This window comes from Equus caballus, chromosome 23, assembly GCF_041296265.1.
Source record: "Equus caballus isolate H_3958 breed thoroughbred chromosome 23, TB-T2T, whole genome shotgun sequence".
Classification (NCBI taxonomy): domain Eukaryota; kingdom Metazoa; phylum Chordata; class Mammalia; order Perissodactyla; family Equidae; genus Equus; species Equus caballus.
The window spans coordinates 68,441,956-68,463,747 of record NC_091706.1 but is presented as its reverse complement, the minus strand read 5'-3'; the positions used below and the strand labels follow the sequence as shown (position 1 = coordinate 68,463,747).

At 38.5% G+C, this 21,792-nt stretch overlaps 2 protein-coding genes across 18 annotated transcripts in view; one reads left to right on the top strand and one right to left on the bottom strand.

Moving 5' to 3' along the window:
* The window catches only part of CENPP (centromere protein P), a 215,819-nt gene that overhangs the window by 155,197 nt on the left and 38,830 nt on the right, over positions 1 to 21,792 (top strand). The window lies entirely within an intron of this gene.
* Positions 1 to 21,792, bottom strand: part of ECM2 (extracellular matrix protein 2) — a 45,329-nt gene that overhangs the window by 18,678 nt on the left and 4,859 nt on the right. For 2 of the 14 annotated variants that reach the window (XR_011431152.1, XM_023627632.2), the window contains exons 1-5: positions 20,702 to 21,041; positions 20,448 to 20,497; positions 8,413 to 8,722; positions 4,275 to 4,463; positions 965 to 1,543 (exon numbers count right to left, since the gene is read on the bottom strand). Coding sequence is in view for 9 of the 14 variants with exons in the window: in XM_023627632.2 (XP_023483400.2) it covers positions 965 to 1,543; positions 4,275 to 4,463; positions 8,413 to 8,698 (1,054 nt within the window). In the remaining 5 variants the exon portion in view is untranslated. Of the gene's footprint in view, positions 1 to 964; positions 1,544 to 4,274; positions 4,464 to 8,412; positions 8,723 to 20,447; positions 20,498 to 20,701; positions 21,226 to 21,792 lie in introns of those variants that run through there. The other 12 variants (XR_011431153.1, XM_005605111.4, XR_011431151.1 and 9 more) reach the window with 11 other exon arrangements.

Below are 21,792 nucleotides of genomic sequence, written 5' to 3'. Positions count from 1 at the left end.
TGGCCCCGTCTCCCCACCAGCCAGCCTCACACACCTGGTTCTGCTATTCCTCCACTCACAGCCCTTCCAGGTGCCCTGTAAAGAATATGGGTAAAGGTCTGGACACTCCATGCCTACCAGAAGAGCTAAAATGAGGGGAAAAAACAGCTGACAGGATGCAGAGTAGCGGGACCTCTCCAACATTGCTGGCAGGAATGTCACAGCCACTTTAGGAAACTGTTTGGTACTTTCTTATAAAGTTAAATGTGCATTTACTGTGTCACTCAGCAGTCTCCCTCTTGGATGTGTACCCTAGAGAAAAGAAACGTAGGTCGACAAAAACATCTGTTTGTGCATGTTTATAGAAACTGTATGCATAATCGCCCCAAACTGGAAATAACCCAGCTGGTACCTATGGTCCATGCAAACAATGGCACACCACTCAGCAGTGAGGAGGAGCAAGCTACTGATAAACACAGCAACCTGCATGGCCTCGAGAAGCAATGCGATAGGGAAGAAGCCCAACTGAAAAGGCCACGTGCCGTATGAGTTCATTGCTGTGACATACGGAACAGGGAAAACTGTGGAGGCAGAGAACACCAGTGATGGCCAGGGCTGCTGAAAGGAGGGACATGAGGGAATTGGGAATCTTGATTGTGGTGGTGATGACATGACTACATTTGTCAAAACTCGGAATAACACGCTAAAAATGTTTTACTGTATGTAAATTATACTTCAGTAAAGCTGACTTTAGGAAATAGTCAGTGGGAAATCATGATTTGATTTAGAGAGATTTACTTTATACCTAACTATGCTATTCTGCCATAAACACCTATCTCTTCTGCAAAGTTTATTTATATGTTTGAAGGTTGGAAACTAGTCTTGGGGTCAATTTATATTATGAAATTAAAATATAACATTTATAGGGCAATGAGAGTTATTTACTTTTAAAGCACAAAATAAAACAGACGTCAGCGTCTCTTACCAACGAGCTCCAGGCTTGTTATCCCTGGCGCTGTCAGCGGCGGTATCTGTGTGAGGCCAGCAGTGATGCAGCTGATGGTCCTGTAGGACAGAGAGCACCTGCTTGGCAGAGCTGGCATGCCTCTGGGAGGAGCAGGGCCTGGGTGTCGAGAGGGCGTCCTGAACACATCTCCCCTGATGGTGTCGTCATCCTCCTCCTCCTCGTCCTCGTCTTCCTGGTCTTCGTCGTCCTCCTCCTCCCTCACTGGGTATCCTTGTGGACTGGCCCACCTCCCCTCCTGTCCAGGTCTCAGTGCTCCCCCGACTCTGCTGTGCCCCTCGTTGGGAAGCCTCCCCTGATCTCCAGGTCCAGGGCTCGTTTTCTTTTGCTCCCTCTTTTCATCTTGTTTAGTTTCTTCTTCATCCTCCTCAAATTGAAATTCCTCTTTTCTCAGTGCTTGGCCCGTTTCCACCTGAGGAGCTGGCAGTTGCTTATGAAGTAAATTGGTAGGTTGTCTTTGTTCTGAAGAATCACCAGAAAATTCAGTTCTATCATTTAGTGCTGTACTGGATGGTATACTGGGCAGTGAATAGGAGGCTCCTGACCACGCAAGGGGGAGACAGCATGAGCAAGTTGTGATATTAATCATAGGAAAAATCAGTGAAAATGAGGTTAGTAAATATTATTCCCTCCAGGTATCTGAGTGCAGTTTAAATATGAAATGCATCTTGAAATTTTTTCTTGAATAGTTTTAATAGTAACTTTATTTCTATTTTGTAATATCTGTTATAGACAATTTTTGTTTTGTCTGTGGGCCTTCATGTGTGTTTTTACTGAAGGATCATGCTACCTGGTCACCACAGAGGGAATAATATTGCCACATGATGCAAATGGAAGCAGTCCTGTGGTGAGATTGCAGTCTATCAGATGTGACTCCTTTATAGTAGATATTGCACAGTTGATCGGAATTATTGATAACATAAGAAGTTGTACACTATCAGACATAAAAAAGTGAGACAGATGTATATTTCACTTGCTTATGGTAGTGAAATCAGCCTTTGTTCATAGATTTATTGTTTTTGTCTGATTTTCTTTCAGCTCCATGGGTTTAAACGCATGCTCTGAAATTCAGAATTATCGAAAGTTCTCCTCTTTTTCCTTCCCAGACTCTCTAGTGAAATCATTTTTCCTGCTTGAGACTTATAGAAGACATCCTGGACTGAAGTATAGAGAATTTAGGTAAATGCTTACAGTTAGTGAAGTAATGAGTGGTGCAACCAGCATTTGAATCCAAAACTTCTATTTCAAAAGCCTAACCTCTTTGTTTCTACCCAAACTCTTTTTTCTTGTTCACAAAGCCACTCACAAAATACAAAGACACTTGGATTCCAGCAAGAGGGAAACTGGGTGTGGGCAGAATGCATACTTCCCTCTGAGGTCACATACGGCTGCCCTTTTTAATTTGTGAATGAATTTTAGAGAGGAGTTTTTCTCATAATTACACTTCTCTAATAATAGCAGAATGGAAAAATAATTCAAATTAAGTCAGGATTATTTTAACTTCATTTTCCCCCCCAGAGATATTTAAAATTTAGTCAAAATCTTTTACACTAAATCTTTAAAAAAAAAATTTGATTAAACGTTCTGAAAATACCTGAATGTAAATCAATAAATATTAAATATTAAAAATAAAGAGATAAAGTCACTTTCATTAAACTCTGCCAGAAGAGAAAGAGAAGGAAAAGTGTGAAAGGCATGGCTTCATTTAAAAAGTATGTACAAGGGATTAAACTTATATTTCAACTAAAAAAAAAGAATAAGATGTCCTAGACTCAAATGGTGCTGTTTTAACCTAGACATACGTGTGAGAGCATTTTTGATACCCCACAATGACGGGAGCAGAATGGATTACATCAGAAATTCCCCTCTGTCTGCATTTAGCTGGGACTGTCATTGGCTGTAGTGGGGAGACGTGACAAAGACCAGACTTCAGGCTCACCTTCCGAGTGAAAAATTCTGGAGAGATGTGAGCTCAGTGCGTAGATTTTTCTCCCATCAAAATATGTACATTTACTTAATCATCCTTCTGCTTTTATTTAATACTATACACAAATCACCCCAAGAAAGAACTGATGAAATATAATCATTTGAAGGAATTACTTGAGATTTCAATTCAGTATGTATTATAAAGTCTGTGAGTTATTTTTTGCACATCTCTGGCAGAACATGCAAAAGGAGAATAGGAAAAAATTAGCAAAGGGAAACTGAAGTTATCATATTGAAGCATTTAAAGTCCTTCCCGTATATTCAAGTTTATTTTTCCAAAATAACCACAGCATTTCAAGTATATTCCAAGTCCTTTGAAAAATAGCTGAGAATTTCTGAATCTTGCCTTTAAAAACGTTGTGTTTGACCCCAAGGAGTTGGTTTCATTAAACACTTTTATTTTCTAATAGTTTTTTAAAGTCATAATGACTTAGTAAAATAACTGGTAGTATAAACCAAAATACAGTTGCTAAATATTCTAAAGTTCTTCCTGGCAGGAGACTTTTGTAGACTCCTACCCTGTGATGGTCCTGTGTGTGTGGAAACAATCTACCTTGGTCGTAGACAAGAGAAAATGTCCCTGTCCCTTCCCATCAAATTATTTAACACGTGTTTGTTGATTTCATAAGGCATTGGGTTGGCTTTTCTGGGAGGAGACCTGTACTTCCCTCCTGAGGGTCCTCTGCTCCATCACATATGAACCTCAGGACAAGGGACAGTGAGCAGCCAGCGAAAGTGCCACAGAGAAAACCGCTGCTCCCCCCCCCACTCCATTATTTCCCTGGGTTACCCAGGTAGTTACGGGACAGATAGGCTGCAAAACTGGGCTTGTCCTCTCTGGACGCAAACCGCTCCTCCTCTGTGCACCATGAGTTCTTCATCTTCACTTGGGATGATAACTATTCCCACATTGAGCTGGATTAAATGAGATAAGGCGTGTAAGGAACTAGGGAAAGCTCTTCACGCATACTAAGAATTCGGGAACTGTTGGCTGTGTAAATTCCATCACTATATCTCTAAAGCTGAGAGTCAAAGGTGGAATGTGATCTGGTCCGTTTACTCTTCTGACAGAACCAGAGCTGTAAAGCCGAGATCTTTTATTTCTGTCTCCTACCATACGCTTTCCCAAATAATTTCTATGTTAATCATCATTGTGCCAATATTTTAAGTTACCTGATTACTAGTTTATCATTAATTTAAAACTTAAGGTTGCGACAAAATACAAACAAATGGAAGTTAAAGACTAAATTCCATGTGATATTGTGTTTTGGCTAAATATTTATACCAGTATCAGAGCAGACTGGGCAGCATTCTCCTTCAGGTGTGACTGTTTGGGGGCACGTCTGCGGGTGGCACATGGCTTCATCACAAAGCACTCTCCCATTCGCGCAGAGGCAGGTGGTGCAGGGCTCGGGAGACCACACAGCTTGGTTGTACATGGTCATCCCGTTTACCAAACAGTGTCCCTTCTTTCCTAGAAGAGAACAGGAACACATTTAAATTCTTTCTGTGGTTACCAGCACCTGTGAGTGGAAGTGAGCACCGTGTGAAGTCAGACCAGTGGAACCACACAAGAGTTGAGTTCTGTGTGCGTTCATGCATAGGGTGACAATACCTTGCGATGTAACCTCTGCAGCACTTCTCACATGCTCTACTCTCACCTCTCACTTCAGCTCTGAGAGTGACCAACTCATGGCAACTTGACTCTGAATTGCGCTTCCATCCTGTCTTTCAGGATAGCTAAGTTAGATAACAGCCACAAACAATCCCAAATCTCAGCTATTCCTTGTTCATGCTGCATGTCCAGTGTGGGTACACAGGGGCTCTGCTCATTGTAGTCACTCAGGAACAAACAATGGGCTTCATCTCTAAGCAGGCTGCCCTGACGGCCTCAGCCGTGGGAATGCGGGGTTCCAGATCACACACGAGCTCTGAAAGTGTATAATTACATTGACCAGAGAAACTTAGACGGCTACACCTGACTTCAGGGGAAACAAGGCAGCGTAGGTCCATCACATGCCAGAGAGCAGAGAGCTGGAGCAGCACTAAAGCGGGGCCCACATCCCCCGCTTCCCGACATGCAGATCGAAGGTGGAACCAGACAGCATACTTCTGTGGTGCTTCTGACCTGAATCCTCAACAAGACATTGCAGCTCTCTCTTTTTTTAGGAGTACTATTATTGAAGTCTAATTCACATAACCATAATCGTGACTGTTTTGAAATGCACAATGCAGTGGTTGGTAGTACGTTGTTTTCTCTACATACAGGGTTGTAGATCTGTGAATAAGTGTGTTAACTAAAGCAGTCCATTAGACAGCCAATGTGAATATTAGAGGGGATGTTTTCCTCAGAGCCTACTGTCATTACTGATAACTCTCCTCCATCTGATGAGACACCTTCCTCAAATTCCACCCCCAAATGAGCTCTCACATCTCTCCCTTCCTTTCCTTCACCACTGTGTCAGCCCAATTCAGGCCCTGCCCATCTTATTTGGATACTTGCAGTAGACTAATCCCACATACCCAGTTCCTCTCCTGGAAAAAAATACATACATATGAGTTTTTTCCTGATTATAAAAGTATAACCTTTTTTACAGAAATGGAAAAGTTGATCCTTAAATGCGTATAGAATTATAAGGGGACCCAAATAGCCAAAAAGTCTTGGAAAAAAAGAACAAAATTGGAGGACTCACACTTCCAGATTTCAAAATTTACTACAAAACTGCACGTATCAGTTTATGCCAGTCTGGTACTGGCGTAAGGATAAATATGTAGACCACTGGAATATTGAGAGTCCAGAAATAAAACCATACGTCTATAACCAATTGATTTTTGACAAGGGTGCCAAGACCATTTGATGGGGAAAAAGTGCTCTCCAAGGAATGGTACTGGGACAACTTGATATCCGCATGTAAAAGAATGAAGTTGGACCCCTGCCTCACAACAAAAACAAAAATTAACTCAAAGTGGATCAAAAACCTAAATATAAGAGCAAAAATTATAATACTCATAGAAGCAAATGTAGGTGTAAATCTCTGTGACCTTGGATTTGGCAGTGGAGTTTTAGATATGACTCCAAATGCACAAGCAACGAAAGATAAAAATAGATAAATTGGACCTCATCAAAGTTAAAAATTTGATGCATCAAAGGACATTGTCAAGAAAAAGGACACTGTACACAACGGGAGAAAATATTTGTAAATTGTGTCTGATAATAGTCTAATGTCCAGAATATACATAAAGAACTTTTCTAACTCAATAACAGAAAGACAAACAACCCAATTAAAAAATGAGCAAAAGATTTAAATAGAGATTTCTGCAAAGATATACAGTGGACAACAAGCTCGTGAAAAGACATTCAACATCATTAATCATTAGGGAAATACAAATTAAACCACAATGAGATCATGCTTCATATCCACAATATTGGCTATATTTAAAAAAATGGAATAACAAATGTTGGTAAGGATGTGGAGAAAGTGGAATCCTTGTACATTGCTGGTGTGTATATAAAATGGTGTAGCCTCTGTGGAAAACATTTGGCAGTTCCTCAAAATTAAACATAGAATTACCATATGGCCTAGCTTTTGGGTACCCCATATTCCACTCCTAGGTATGTACCCAAGAGAATTGAAAACAGGAGTTCAAGTAGAAACTTATACACAAATGTTCATAGCTGCACTATTCACAATCGCTGAAACGTGGAAACAGCCCACATGTCCATCAACAGATGAATGGATGAACACAATGTGGCATATCCTGACAATGGAATATTATTCAGCCATAAAAAGGAACGAAGTACTGATACGTGCTACAACATGAATGAACCTTGAAAACATGCCAAGTGAAAGAAGCCAGTCACAAAAGGCCACATATTGTATGACTCCTTTCATAGGAAATATCCACAATAGGCAAATTCACAGAGACATAAAGATTAGTGACTGCCAAGGGCTGGGTGTAGGGGAAGATGGGGAGTCACTGCTTAATATGTAGTTTCCTTATAAAGCTTATAAAAGTTTCCTTTTGGGGTGAAGAAAATGTTCAGTAACTAGAGAGTAGGATGATTGCACAACATTGTGAGTGTACTAAATGCCCTTGAGTTGTACACTTTAAAATGGTGAGTTTTATGTTATGTGTATTTTACCACAATAAAAAATATATGTATATAAAACCGCTGGAAAACATTTTTGGACAATTGAGAAATGTTTAGTGTATATCTTCTATACTTTTTAGATGCATATTACCCTATATTGCATATTTCTTAAACATATTTGAGATCACATCATGTGTACTACTTTTAACTTTTTTATTTTCTGTTATTATAGCTTGGATATCTTTCCACCTAAGTAAGGAAGTTGACCTCATATTTCCTTAGCAGTTATGGCTACACTATTATTATGATGTCTTTTGAATAGGTTTCCCTGCCTCCAGACTCTTTCTTCTCCCCATCATGCTGTAAATGTGACCTAAACTGTCTGTTTTCATGGTAATTGTATGTTATTTCTGTTAACTTTGTAGAAATAACGTCATTCAGAAATATTTGTTTTTCTGGAGACAGTGTATGAAGAGTATTAGCCACAGAATATTGCATGGTGATATTTTCTTTTGTCTTTTGAAAGTTTTATGTAATGATAACATATGTATAATATAATTACTTTTTTCTTCTAAACCTGGAAAAATGTGGACCATTAAATACTAGTTTTTAAAAATGCCTAGTTGAGGGGGCCGGCCCCATAGCTGAGTGGTTGCGTTCACGCACTCTGCTTTGGCAGTCCAGGGTTTCACCGGTTCAGATCCTGGGCGTGGACCTAGCACTGCTCATCAAGCCATACTGAGGCAGCGTCCCACATGCCACAACTAGAAGGACCCGCAACTAAAAATATACAGCTGTGTACCGGGGGACTTTGGGGAGAAGAAGGAAAAATAAGATCTTTTAAAAAGAGAAAAGCCTAGTTGAAATCTTTGGCAAAATTTCCCATCTTTTCGATCTTTAAAAATTTAGTAGTTTAGTCTATATAAAATAAATTCAGGGGCCTAACTCCATTTTTGGTTGAGAATATTTAATAACCGTGTGTTCATAGAATCATCTGAATAATTTATTTCTATATCTTAGATGACCAATCATGATAAATGAAAAAGCAGTTTACAAATTTATATGTATGTTATCTATATTATGATTACAACTATTTAAAATACATGGCATAGTAAACAGACTGGAAATAAATAAACCAAAATCGTAACTATGGTTTTGTAAATATAGTTGTAGGCTAACTAATTTTGTATTATAAGTACATTCCGTAAGTGATTTTTTTTAATTATTTCAAAATTTATCTTTGTACATTAAACCAAAATATACTATAATAACTTGATCTTCTTTTGAAAATTATCTTCCTAGAGGTTCTCTCTCTCATATGTTTTCTTACCTGGTAACACGTTATAGCTTGATTCTACTCCAAGAAAACTTGAAAAGGATTCAGACTTTTCCTCTGTGCTGTAATCCAGGTTAACCACGGGGAGTGCTGCTGCTGGTGTGGCCACCCTCGTGTGCTGAATTCCAAGCTGTCTGCTGGATCTGTGGGTGGGCGAGGAACCTTTCCTCACTCTTCCGTAGTACATCTTCCTCCTTTGCTTCCTAGGAGTTTCTTCATTTTGTCCAAAGTCAATTTGAAAAATGATAATCAGAAGAAAAAACAAACCTGTAAACTTCATGCTTGCTTTTTCACCATCCAGTTCCTAGAATGAGAATGAAACAGTATTTCAGAGTTAGTGGTGACTCAATTTTTACCTCTGAAAACTGGCTTGTAATTGCCTGTTTGCCCCAGCAGCATCTTTGAGAAATAACACATGTGATATATGGGCTATGTGCTATAGTATTACTGCCAAATCAGAATTTAGAATTTTTCTATCAGAATCAAAAACTTTTAACATCTTATCTTTATCTCTAGACCAGGCATGAGCAAATGTTTTCTATAAAGGACCAGATAGTAAGTATTTCAGGCTTTACGGGCCATATGTTCTCTGTCATGACTATTCCACTAGGTCCTTACAGCATGAAAGCAGATGATATGTACACAGATGGGTGTGGCTTGTGCCAATCAAGCTCTGCTTACAAAAAGAGGCAGCGGGTTGGACTTGGCCCCCGGGCTGTAGTTTGCCACCCTCTCTGGACCACATTGTTGTAGGTTTTCAGAAGTTACTCAGGAGATTTCTCTCCACCTGTCTGCCAAGTCATTCTGTGACTAACATCATCCACAACCCATTTTCCTAGCTCTTCTATTTTATTCTTTTATTCTCTAGCTTTATAATTTTCTTTGTCTGGGAGAGGGAGTGTGACTGTACCATGTGAAAACAGCAGTAAACTACCATCAGTTATGCCTGCCCTGGAGGTCCCATGGATAAGATTCAACGCCATCACCGCTGTGGCCTGGGTTTGTGTCCTGGTCAGGGAACCACACCACCCGTCTGTCAGTTGTCATGCTCTGGCAGTTGCCACAGAAATACAGGTGAAATAAAGACTTATTCAGACATAGAAAAGCTGAAAGAATTCATCTGTAGCAGAATTGCACTACAAAAAATGGTAAGGTAGAAGGAAAATTATATCAAATGAAATTCAGGATCTACACAAAGGAATGAAGACCACAGGAAATTTCAATTATGTAGATAAATATTCTTTTTTATTTTTAAACCTCTTTAAAAGATAATTGTTAATAGTCAACTGTTTAACAGTTGTGTTAATGTAATACGTATTTTGGGGTTTATAACCTAAGTAGAAGTGAAATGTAGGACAACAGAAGCATAAAGGAGGAAGGAGGAATGTACATAGACTGCTGTGTGGTTCTTATACTGTAAGCAAAGTGGAGTGATGACACTTGAAGGTAAACTGTGATGTGTTCAAGATGCACACTGTGAGCCCTGAGGTAACCACTGAACAGAAAGAGCTACAGCTCATAAGCCAGTAAAGGAGCTAAAGTGGAATAATAAAAGATAATCCAAAACATGTATAAATCATGTTAAATGTAAATTCATTAAATGCCACAATTAAAATGCAGAGACTCTCCTATATGCTGCCTATGAGAAACTCCTGCTAACTATAAAGATACAAATGGATTAAAATCAAAAAGATGGAAAAATATATGCCATCATAACACTAATCAAAATAAAAGTGGAATGGCTATATTAATAAAACATGAAGAAGAATATCACCAAGCATAAAGAGAGCCGTTGTGTAGTGATAAAGGGATCTATTCTTCATGAAGACAGAACAATCCTAAACTTTTATACACTGAACAGTACAGTTTGAAAATACATGGAGCAGAATCTGGTAGAACTGCAAGAAAAAATAGACACATCTACTCGAAATTTCTACTTTCCTGTCTAAAATACTGATTTTAAAAACACTAGATCGCTTGCAAGTTAAAACAATGAGGTACCACTACGTACCTATGAGAATGCCGGAATCAAGAACCCTGACACCACCAAATGCTAGTGAGAGTGTGGAGCAACAGGAACTTTTACTCTTTGCTGGTGGGAATGCAAAGTGGCACAGTCACTTTCGAAGACAGTTTGGCAGTTTCTTGTAAAACAAAACATACTATTACCCTACAATCTAGCAGTCACACTCCTTGATATTTCCCCAAATGAGATGAAAATATATGTCTACACGAAAGCCTGCACTCAAATGTTTACAGCAGCTTTATTCACAATTGGGAAAACTTAGAAGCAACCAAAATGTCCTTCAGTGGGTGAATGGATGAATAAACTGTGGTTCATCCAGATAGTGGAATATTATTCAGTGCTAAAAAGGAATGAGCTACCAAGTCATGAAAAAACATGGAGGACCCTTAAATGCGTATGCCTAAGTGAAAGAAGCCAACCTGAAAAGACTACATACTGCATGATTGCAATTCTGATATTCTGGAAAAGGCAAACTGTGGAAACAGTAAAGCAATCAGTGGTAGCCAAGGGTTGGTGTTGAGGAGAATGATGAATAGATGGAGCAAAGAGGATTTTTAAGGCAGTGAAAATATTCTGTATAATACTATAATGATGGATACCTGTCATTATACATTTGTACAAACCCATAGAATGTACTACACCAAAGTGAAGTGTAATGTAAATTATGGACTTGGTGATAATGATGTGTCAATGTACGTTCATCAGTTGTAACTTACTGTGAACATAAACCTGATAATTGCCATATATTAAAAACTTATTGCTAACATCATGCTTAATTGTGAAATAGTGTTTTCCTCTTAAGATCAGGAACAATGAAAGGAATATCTGGTCTCACCACTTCTAGTCAATATTTTACTGGATGTCCTAGCCAGTATAGTAAGGTAAGACTAAGAAATAAAATGCATCCAGATTGGAAAAGAAGAAGTAAAACTGACTTTATTCACAAATGTCCTGGTCATCTATGTAGAAAATCCTATATCGCCTACAAAACAAAGCACCTACAACCAATAAGAGAGTTTAGCAAGGTTTCAGGTTACAAGATCAATATACAGAAATCCAGATTATTTCTATATGCTAACAACAATCAGGAAATAAGGATAAAAATACTACATCATTTATAATAGCATAAAAATGTGAAATACTATATTACACTTCTTTAGAAGATCGCTGCCCTGAAAACCATAAAGCATTGCTGAGATAAAGACCACCTGTATATGGAGTATAAACTGTGTATATAGGTCAGATGACCCAGTTATACATTCTCAGTTCTCCCCCAAATTAATCTATACATTTGTCACAAAGCCAATCAAAATTCTAGAAGCCTTTTTTTAGTTGAAAGGTTATTCTCAATTATATGGAAATGCAAAGAACCTAAAATAGCCAAAGCAACTTTGGAAAAAAGAAGAAATTTGGAGGACTAACACTACCTTTGAATAGTTATTATGAAGCTAGAGAAATAGAGATAGTGTGATATTGGTGTTAAGATAGACAGGTAAATCAATGGAACAGAACAGAGAATTCAGAGACTAAACACGTATGGTCAGTTGGTTTTCAACAGACGTATCAAAACAGTTTAATGTAGAAAGGGTGATCTCAACACGTAGGACTGGGGCAATTGCATGGTCATATACAAAACACAACACAAAAATTGATCATAGATAAATGTGAGAGCAAAAGGTATAAAACTTGTAGGAAAAAATAGAAAATTTTGGTGACCTTGGGTTTAACAGAGATTTCTTAAATATGACAATAAAAAGCATGAAATATTTTTAAAAATAAATTGCACTTCATCAAAATTTGATCTTTTTCTCTTCAAAAAGTGCTGTTAATGGGGCCGGCCAGGTGGCATAGTGGTTAGGTTCATGCACTCCGCTTTGGTGGCCCGGGGTTTGCAGGTTTGGATCCTGGGCTCGGACCAGCACCACTCACTCATTGGGACATGCTGTGGCATCATTGCACGTAAAATAGAGGAAGATTGGCACAGATGTTAGCTCAGGGCCAGTCTTCCTCAAGCAAAAAGAGGAAGGTTGGCAACGGATGTTAGCTCAGGCCAATCTTCCTCACAAAAAAAGTGAAAACAAAACACTGTTAAGAACATGGAAAGACATGTCACATAGTGGAAAAATATTTTTGAAATATATATTCAAAGGACTTGAATCAAGAACAAGGAGTCTTACAACTCAATCATAAGAAAAACAACCCAATTTTTAAAACAGTCCAAAGCTGTGAACACACTTCACCAAAGAAAATACACAAGTGGTAAATGAGCATGTGAAAAGGTGCTCAACATCATTAGTCATTAGGGAAAAGGAAATTAAAACTTCAGTGAGCTTCCACTACACACCTACAGAAATCACTAAAATTAAAAAGACAGGCTCTAGCAAGTGCTGACAAGTATATGGAGTAACTAGAATTCTCATACAATACTGTTAGTAATGTAAAACGGCATAAACATTTTTGGAAGACAGTTTGGCAGTTTCTTCAAAAGTTAAACATGCACCTATCATTTACCTAGCCATTCCATTCCTGGATATTTACCCAAGAGAAATGAAAGCACATGTCCACACAGAGAGTCGTGTACAAATGTTCATAGCAGCTTACTTTGTACTAGACAAAAAGTGGAAGCCATCTAAATGCCCATCAGTGTGTTAGTGGATAAACAAATTGTAACATATCTATACAGTGGAATACTGCTTAGCAATCACCGTGGGTGAATCTCAAAATAATTATGTTGAATAAAAGAAGTTTTACATAAAAGGACACATACATGATTCCATTTATATAAAACTGTAGAAATGCAAACTTTTCTATAGGGAAAGTATATCCGTGGTTGTCGTGAGACGGGGAGTGGGTTTGTCAGTCAGGCAGCTGGAGGAGACTACCAAGGGTCATAAGGGAACTTTAGGGGGTGATAGACATTTATTTTGTTGATTGTGGTCATGATTTTACAGGTACACTTTAAATATGCACACTTTAATTTTTCATTGTCTCCACCACTGTGTTTTGATAGGACTACCAATTCAATATTCAGAATAAGGGAGTGGCTTTGGAATCACATGTCTAAATCACATAATGAGTAAAATCCACAACCCTAGCTGGTCTCAGCTACTTAGCAATGTTGTGTGATCTCAGGTCTTTCCTCAGGCAGAAGTGAAGCCATAGCAGGGAGGACCTTGAGGACGAGGCTGTAGGGTTGACAGTAGCTTAGATCAGGGTCAGGAAATTAGGAATCAAAGGCCAAATTGGGCCTGCTGCTTGCTTTTGGACAGCCCACAATGTAAAAATGTAAAAATAGTTTTTACATTTTTAAATGATTTTAAAGTTTAGGAGAAGAATAATATCTCATGAGAGATGAAATAATATGAAATTAAAATGTCAATATCCAGGGGGCCAGCCCCATGATGTAGTGGTTAAATTTCAGTGAGCTTTGCTTCAGTGGCCCAGGTTCGTGGGTTTGAATCCTGGGCTTGGCCCTACACCGCTTGTCAGCCATGCTGTCGGCGTCCCGCATACAAAATAGGTGAAGATTGGCACAGATGTTAGTTCAGGGCAAATCTTCAGCAAAGAAAAAGTCACTATCCATGTGTAAAGTTTTATTGGAACAACCATGCTCATTTGTTGTGTATTACTTATGACTGCGTTTGCACCACCGTGACAGAGTTGGGTAGCTGGGCAGAGACTAACAGTGTGTACTGCAAAACCTAAAATAGTTTGCATCAAAAGTTTGCCAAGTCGTGGTTTACAGCAGTGCTTTTCAACCAGGGATGATTTGCCCCCAGGGGACATTGGCAATGTCTAGACATGTTTTCCCTAGTCACAATTGGGAGGGGCGCTCCAGACTTCCAATGTGTAGAGGCCAGTGATGCTACTAAACATCTCACAGCACCTGGGAGAGCCTGCCACCACAGAGTTAGCCAGCCCAAGATGTCAGTAGTGCCGAGATCGAGAAACCCTGGTTTAGAGAAATAGAGTTACTGAAACTTTTTCAAGATAGGCACATGTTGTTTATAGGCAAAATCGAATGAATTATAACTAGATGGGGTCTTTTAGTGCTTAGTTATAAATAAATCATCATTTCCAGATGGTAATCTCTTTCCCAAGATTTTCGCCTAACTCAAGATAGTCTTTTCTTTTGATCTGAGTCCTGCATGTGCACACGTTGTCAGGATTGCATGATTTCTGATTCTGCGTTCAGTTTGTATTTCTGTTGTGCTCAAGTGATCCTGTTGTTCCCTAGCAATCTGTGTCATTTATAATGCTGCTTCACTGTATAGAACGCAGATTTCGAATAAATCGTTGATGACATGTATTTTTCCAGTGATGGGGAATTCTGTCTCTCCTTAGGCCTCACATCCCTGTTTAGACGGCTCTGTCAGAAGGGTCTTCCTTAGGTTGAGCTGCAATGTGCTGTCCACATGAGAGCCCATAAGAGATTAAAGATTAAAGCCATGTCCACACAGTTTTCTCTCTCCTGAATTCTACATCTTTTAGATCAGTGCTTATAAAAACATGTTTAAATTTATAAAAATAGGGCATATTTTTAAAATCAAAATGATACATATCTGTATAAGGCAGAAAAGACAAGTTGCCTTAACCATAACTCATAGTTTAGTTCAAGGGTAAGCACACTTTTTATTCAAGGTTCATAGAGTAAATATTTTTGGCTCTGCAGGCCAACGGTCTCTATTGAAACTACTCAGGTTTGCAATTGTAGCCCAAAAGTAGCCATAGATGATAGGTAAATGGATAGGCATGATTGTGTTCTGATGGCCCTATGTTTAAAAGACAGGATTTGGCCCATGGGCCATAGTTTCCTAGTTTATTGTATCTTTCATGACCCCCTCTAAACATAAATGGAATTGTTGGCTATATATTATGCTGCACCCTATTTTCTTCCTTGCAGTGATAAATTGTGGACATATATGCCAATGTATATAATTCTGTCTGGTCTATGTACTCCATTTTCATCCTATAAGTTATTTAACAAACATTTTGGTGATACATATTTAATTTTCTCTAATTTTTCACTATTCAAAGCATTCTTGTGCACATATCTCCTGGAAGTATTTTTGTGTTCTTAATTTTAATTGTTAATTTACAAATAATTTAATAAGAGAGTCTCCATTGTTTTTGAACTATATTAACCCTTGTGTTTATTTTTGGATGTAGTTTAATATTTATAAATCACTTTGGCTATGTTTTTTAATATATTTTGAGGTTATGTCATAGGGATATACAGGTTTAGAATTATTATTTCTTTCTGGTGCTTTTATTTTTAGGTACTTTCTGTATCTCTAATAGTGTTTTTTATCATAAGATCTACTTTAATAATATAGTAGCTTTCTTTTGGTTAATGTCTGCTTAATACATTTTTTGCATCATTTTACTTTCAGCCTTTCTATAGTCTTATATTTTCAGTATACTTTCTATTAGCACATTGTATTTTTTAATGCATTCTAACAATCTTTGTCTTTTAATGGGAACGTTTAGTCTATTTATATTTAATGTAACACTTGTTATGTTTGGATTTAAATCTGTTCTCTGACTATTTGCTTTTTATTTGTCCTGGCTGTTCAGTGTTTTGTTTTGTTTTGTTTTGTTTTGTTTCGTTCTTGTTTGCTTTCTTTTTACCTGATTGCTTAGTTTTTATTATTCCCTTAGTAATTATATACTTTTCACTATTCTGTTCTTTGTAGCAATTACCACATACATCATTGATTTATCAAGTCTAATATAAGTTAGTACCTTTAGCTCTTCCTGGACAATGTAAGAACCAGGACAAATTTTCACTTACCTCATCCTGGCACACTTGCTGCTTTTTTCGTATGTTTTAATTCTTTATATGTTGCACCCTCAAGGTTATTATTATTATTATTTTATACTCAAAGTTTCCTCAGATCAGGCTCTCTCAACCTTAGCACTACTAATATTTGGGTTAGATAATTCTTCTCTGTGGTGTGGCTGGCCTTTGTATATTTAGTAGCATCCCTGACGTCTACCCAATAGATGCCACTAGCACCTTCCCCTCGGTTATGACAACCAAAAATGTCTCCAGACATTACCAGATGTGTCCTGGGAGGTGGAGGGAATCATCCTGCCCTCAGATGAGAACCCCTGATTTATATTCACCTAAACATTTATCCTTTTGGTTTCTTCTCATTCCTCCCTGCATCTCAGTCTTCTATCAGGATTATTTTCTTTCTGATTGAAGAACACCTTTTAGCAATTCCTTTAGTGCAGGACTACTGATGACCAATTCTTTGTTTGTCTGAAATGTTTATATTTTATGTTCATTCTGAAAAGGTATATTTGCTAGATATGGAATTCCAGGTTGACAAATGTTTTCTTTCAGCATTTTGAAGATTTTGTTCCAATGTCTTCTTGTTTCCATAGTTTCTATAACAGTCATCTGTCAATCTAATAATTATTTCTTCTTTAAAAGTAGCTTTCTTTCTGTCTGCTTTTAAGATGTTCTCTTCAGCTTTGGTTGTCAGCTGTTTTACTCTGTTGTACATAGATATGATTTTCTTTTTTTATCCTGTTTGGGATTCATAGCACTTCTTGAATCTATGGCCTGATGTTCATCAATTTTGGAAACTCCTTAGCCCTTATCTTGTCAAATTGTACTTTTCTACTTCTCTCTCCTCTTTTTAGAACTACAATTACATGGATGATAGCCTGCTCATTATGTCTTTAATGTCTCTTTCCCTCCCTTGTGTTTTCACCTTTGTGTCACTCCGTGATTCACCCTGTTTATTCTTCTGTCTTCCGATTCACTAGTTATTTCTTCAGCTGTGGTTCATCTGCTATTAAGTCCATCCATTGTCTTCCTTGTTTCTGTTATTGTGTTTTTTTTCTTTTCAAGGTTTCAGTGGGTTCTTCTTGTTTCTGATTCTCTACTGAAATTTTCAATCTTGTCTTTTTTGAACACGTGAATCACATTTATCTTCAAGTCTGTGTCTGAAGACTCCGTTTTCTGGACCCTCTATATGTCTATTTCTATTGTCAGTTATTTCTTTAGGTTTTTAGCTGTGTTGTTATGTCTCATGGCTTTTGATTGAGTGCCAGACATTTATATGAAAAATCATGAAAATACTTTGAAGCCTGGGATGATATAGTCTTTATCCCAAAAGGATTTACTTCTGCTCTGGGCATGAAGGTAAGGGCACTGCCAATCACAGACTGAGTGATTTAAAGCTGAGCTTCACTAGACCCAGTTACGAATTACACTGTGGATTCCAGCCAAAGCCTGGTGTGTCACCGGCATCACTTTTCCTGCCACCCAAGCCGCTTGCCAGGCCCTGCTCCTCGAGGTTGGTTTCTCTCTCACCTCATGAAGCTGTTTTAAAGCTACACTAAGCTTTTCAGCCACCTCTTCGAATCCACAGATGCCTCCAGAAGAAAGACTCTTCCAGACCTCTTCAGGTTTCAGTCCTATCCTAAAGATTAGCCCTGTTATTTTTCCTATCATGTCTAGTTATTCTCAGCAGGTGGATTCATCTGAATTGCCTAGTCTGCCATCAGAAGCAGAAGTTCCCTCAGGTTAATTTTATTTCCTGCTGAAATATATCCTCTTCTCCTAAGAGAATGTTTTGGGTTGTAAAAATTTTGAATTCTTAGATATCAGAAAATATCATTCTGCTTAGTGGAAAGAGAATTATGATTTTTTTTTTTTTTGAGGAAGATTAGCCCTGAGCTAACTGCCACCAATCCTCCTCTTTTTGCTGAGGAAGACTGGCCCTGAGCTAACATCCATGCCCATCTTCCTCTACTTTATATGTGGGACGCCTGCCACAGCATGGTTTGCTGAGCGGTACCATGTCTGTACTGGGGATCTGAACTGGCGAACCCCGGGCCGCTGAAGCAGAACATGTGAACTTAACTGCTGCACCACTGGGCCAGTCCCAAGAATTATGATTTTAAAATCACTTTCCTCCAATACTTTATAGATACTGTTCCATTAATTTCTTATATCTAGTCTCACTGATGAGAAGTTTAACTTAACTCTCATTCTCATCTCTTTGTAAGAGATCTTTTTTCCCCTCTCTCTATAGAAGTTTTTTTCAGATTTTCATCTCATCATTAATATTCACAAATTTTACTATAATGTATAGGGTTTTTTCTTTTAATTTATTCTTCTTGGGATCTTTTAATCTAATGACTTCTTTCTTTTCCACACAAGCTCTCTTTTGCTTAGTTCTCTCCCATACCTATTCAAGGTTACATTTTCCCTCTTTAAATTCATTCTTATCGTCTCTATCTTTGAAGGACTCCTCACAGTTTCTGTCTCACTGGGAGCAACGCTTCTTATTTCCTAGTGCAGCTGTATATTCAGTGTGTATTTGTTGGTAATATATCTTCTATTATTTCTAGAGGTTTGGTCAGAGAAGAGAGAGTGATATCTGCTTAGTTTACCCTCTTGAATTGCAGTGGTTCTTTTTACAACTTCATCCAGCAGAATCATCCTCCTCTAGTTGGGCTGTACTTGGATCCTGTTCTGACTTGCCACCATGTTTCCTAGCTCAGCAAATAGCAGCCTGGAAAGTCTCTTCATATTGTCTTAACCTCAGCATGCAAACTTTGGTTCACTACACATGTACATTAATTAGTCATTTCAGAACCTGTGCTATATAGGCCGTTGAAATAAAGCTATATTAGAACAACTTTTTGTTATCTGCTTTAGTTTTAGAAAAACTAACATGCAGAATGTAAGGAAGGAGCAAATCCCTTAGCTGATAAGCAGCTGAAGTCACAAAAGTCAGTTCAGAGAGCCAGCTGCTACGTGAGAAAGGAATAGGAGAAGCAGCAGGGACACATATGAGACGAGCGCCGGCCTGTGAGACAGGCTGAAGTAGACCTGCGAGTGACAGGGGGCGTGGGCTCTGAAAGAGAGTGTGAACGCCACGCTTGCACAAGACACGTCCACGGAAATGTTCTTGCTCTGGCGTCGTATGACAGAGTCTCCATCCTGTGGTGGGCAAGAGTTATGAGTACTCAGGCCCTGCACCCGAGGCTCTGGAGGTAAGCTCCATGAGGGTCCCAGCGCCCTGCTGTCCCAGGCTCCTGTGAGCACCCGCCCAGCAGGCACTGCCTGAGCTCTCTCTCTCTCAGGATCCCAGCCTGGAAACCATCTCCCTTCATCTTTCTCTTTTTTTTCCACCCAAATTGGCTTACTTAATACTTATCCAGAAATCTGAATAGATATGTATAGAAGTAAATTTACAGAACTACCTTAATTTTAACAAAATCAGAATCTAAATAGTCTCATTGAAATTTTTAAATAATTTTTATGGAATGGGCTTTCAATTCAATTTTACAATTGATGCCTAGGTCTGTTATTTTCAGTGATTTGTAGAATTTCACAATGCATTTAGTATTTACTTTAGTCCGCAACTTTGCAATTGAGTGAATATGTTTCTAGAAGTAAAATTTTATGGCACTGTAACCACAGGAGGATTATTTTAATGAAGTAAATTTTTCCTTCTGTAACTTACTATGTTTATCTGAACATTAAAGATCGTCTGTGAATCTTGGTTAACTTACTTTTTTTCTCTGTCTAAAGGTTTTCATCAACTGTCTTAAGTAGGCTTTTAAAATACTAAATTAGAGTTTAAACTTATACGTGAAGCCATGAGATGTCTATTATCCCTTTTAACTTTACTCAGCAGGTTTAAAATGAAACACATTTTTAATTAATCCCTTATGTTCTTTCAGGACTTAAAAATAGAGAACAAATGAAGTTTTCAAACCAACTTAGTCTTCTACTGAGCACATAATTCTATTGAAACATACAAAATTATATTTAATCCTAATTCCATAAAATCTGATATACTTGGGAAGTAGTCATCCTGGAAAAACAAGTAAACAGAATAATGCACACTTTAAAATCTATTAGTAGAAGCTACTTTCCTCAAATGTTAAACATACTTGCAAGATAAAACACCCCGATGTTAAAACCATTCCACATGCTTTAGTAGAAACTTAAAATTTAAAACTTTTTTACCTGGAAATCTAAACTAAGTAGGCTTTGCTTGGTGTCATTTAAGTCTCCAGCTGAAAATGAAACAAAACCAGAGCTTTTCTCAAAACAAAGAAAGGACGGAAGGGAATGTTGAAAAATGTTAACTGACTTCTTAGTGAAATCTAAAATAACTGCTTCCCTTGGGGATAAATGCCTTTCAGTTCTTTGTGCAGAAAATCAGCCAAGAGAGTAACCAGGGAAAATGGTTACCAAGGGAAATATTTTTTCTAACTCACAGGAAAAGTGGAAAGCAGCGGCAGGGGGAGAAAACGTCTGTCTGTAGGCTGGAAAGGCAGAACTGGAAGCCTGGACGCGGAGCTTGACTGAGAAATGTGGGTGTTCGTAGACTATTTGCGTGAAAAAAGCTTCTTGTTCATACCAGCTGGAGTGACCCCGCTTGAGCTCTTGGGACTGCAGAGATGCCAGTGCTGCCAAGGTCGAGGACTCTGCATTCCTGGGGCGCCTCTGATTGGGCTATTGAACTCTCTCCACATCTCGCTGCTGCCTACCCTCGCCTCACACACACAGTATTGTTACCAAAAAGCTGTTACTTATTAATGTCACTGGAAATTATGTAACTTCCAACTTGAAGCAGTAACAGGAAAATGTGCAAGGGAGCTGAGAGGCGTCTGATGACAGTCACCCTGGCCAGTCAGGTGTCTGCTTTGCCCTCGGTTTCTTCGTCTGCAAGTAAGCAGGTCAGCGACCGGTCAGAGTTGCAGGCCCGCCCTGCTGCTGCGGGGACCTCGCGCGAGTCACTGCTGTTTCTGACTGAAGTTTACTCTTCTGTACGGAGAGAATGATAGTGCCTCCCTTTCAAAGTCTTGTGCAAATAAAATGAATAACATATACAAAGTGCCTGTCAAAGACTAGGTAATTCTATAATATCTATTTTTTAATTTTTATTCTTCTACCTCAGGAGTCCAAATTATTTGACAGAGAGGAGCTACATCTTTGTTTTCCCAAAATGACCTGGATAGATCAAGTCAAGATGACAGACTACGCAAGTGGGCCACCAAATTCCTAAAAATAACAACTATACATATTTTTTAAAATGTACAAGTGCACTGAAAAACAGTTAGTACTATTAGAAGACCAGACATTTTGAGAAATTCCTTAAGGACTGAAGGCAGATAGGCTGTCTGTGGGAGAGGACAGCTCCGTGGGTGTTCCAGCCTTAGAAATTACAGATCCTGGGAAAGGTGAAGCTCACTGGGAAACTGCACTCAAGGGTCAGGACAGATGACCCCAGTCCTCGTGACATCTCCAGGCCTCGTTCCTGGTATTAGGCATCTGCCCCTGAAGTGAATCCGTGTTCTCATCCACT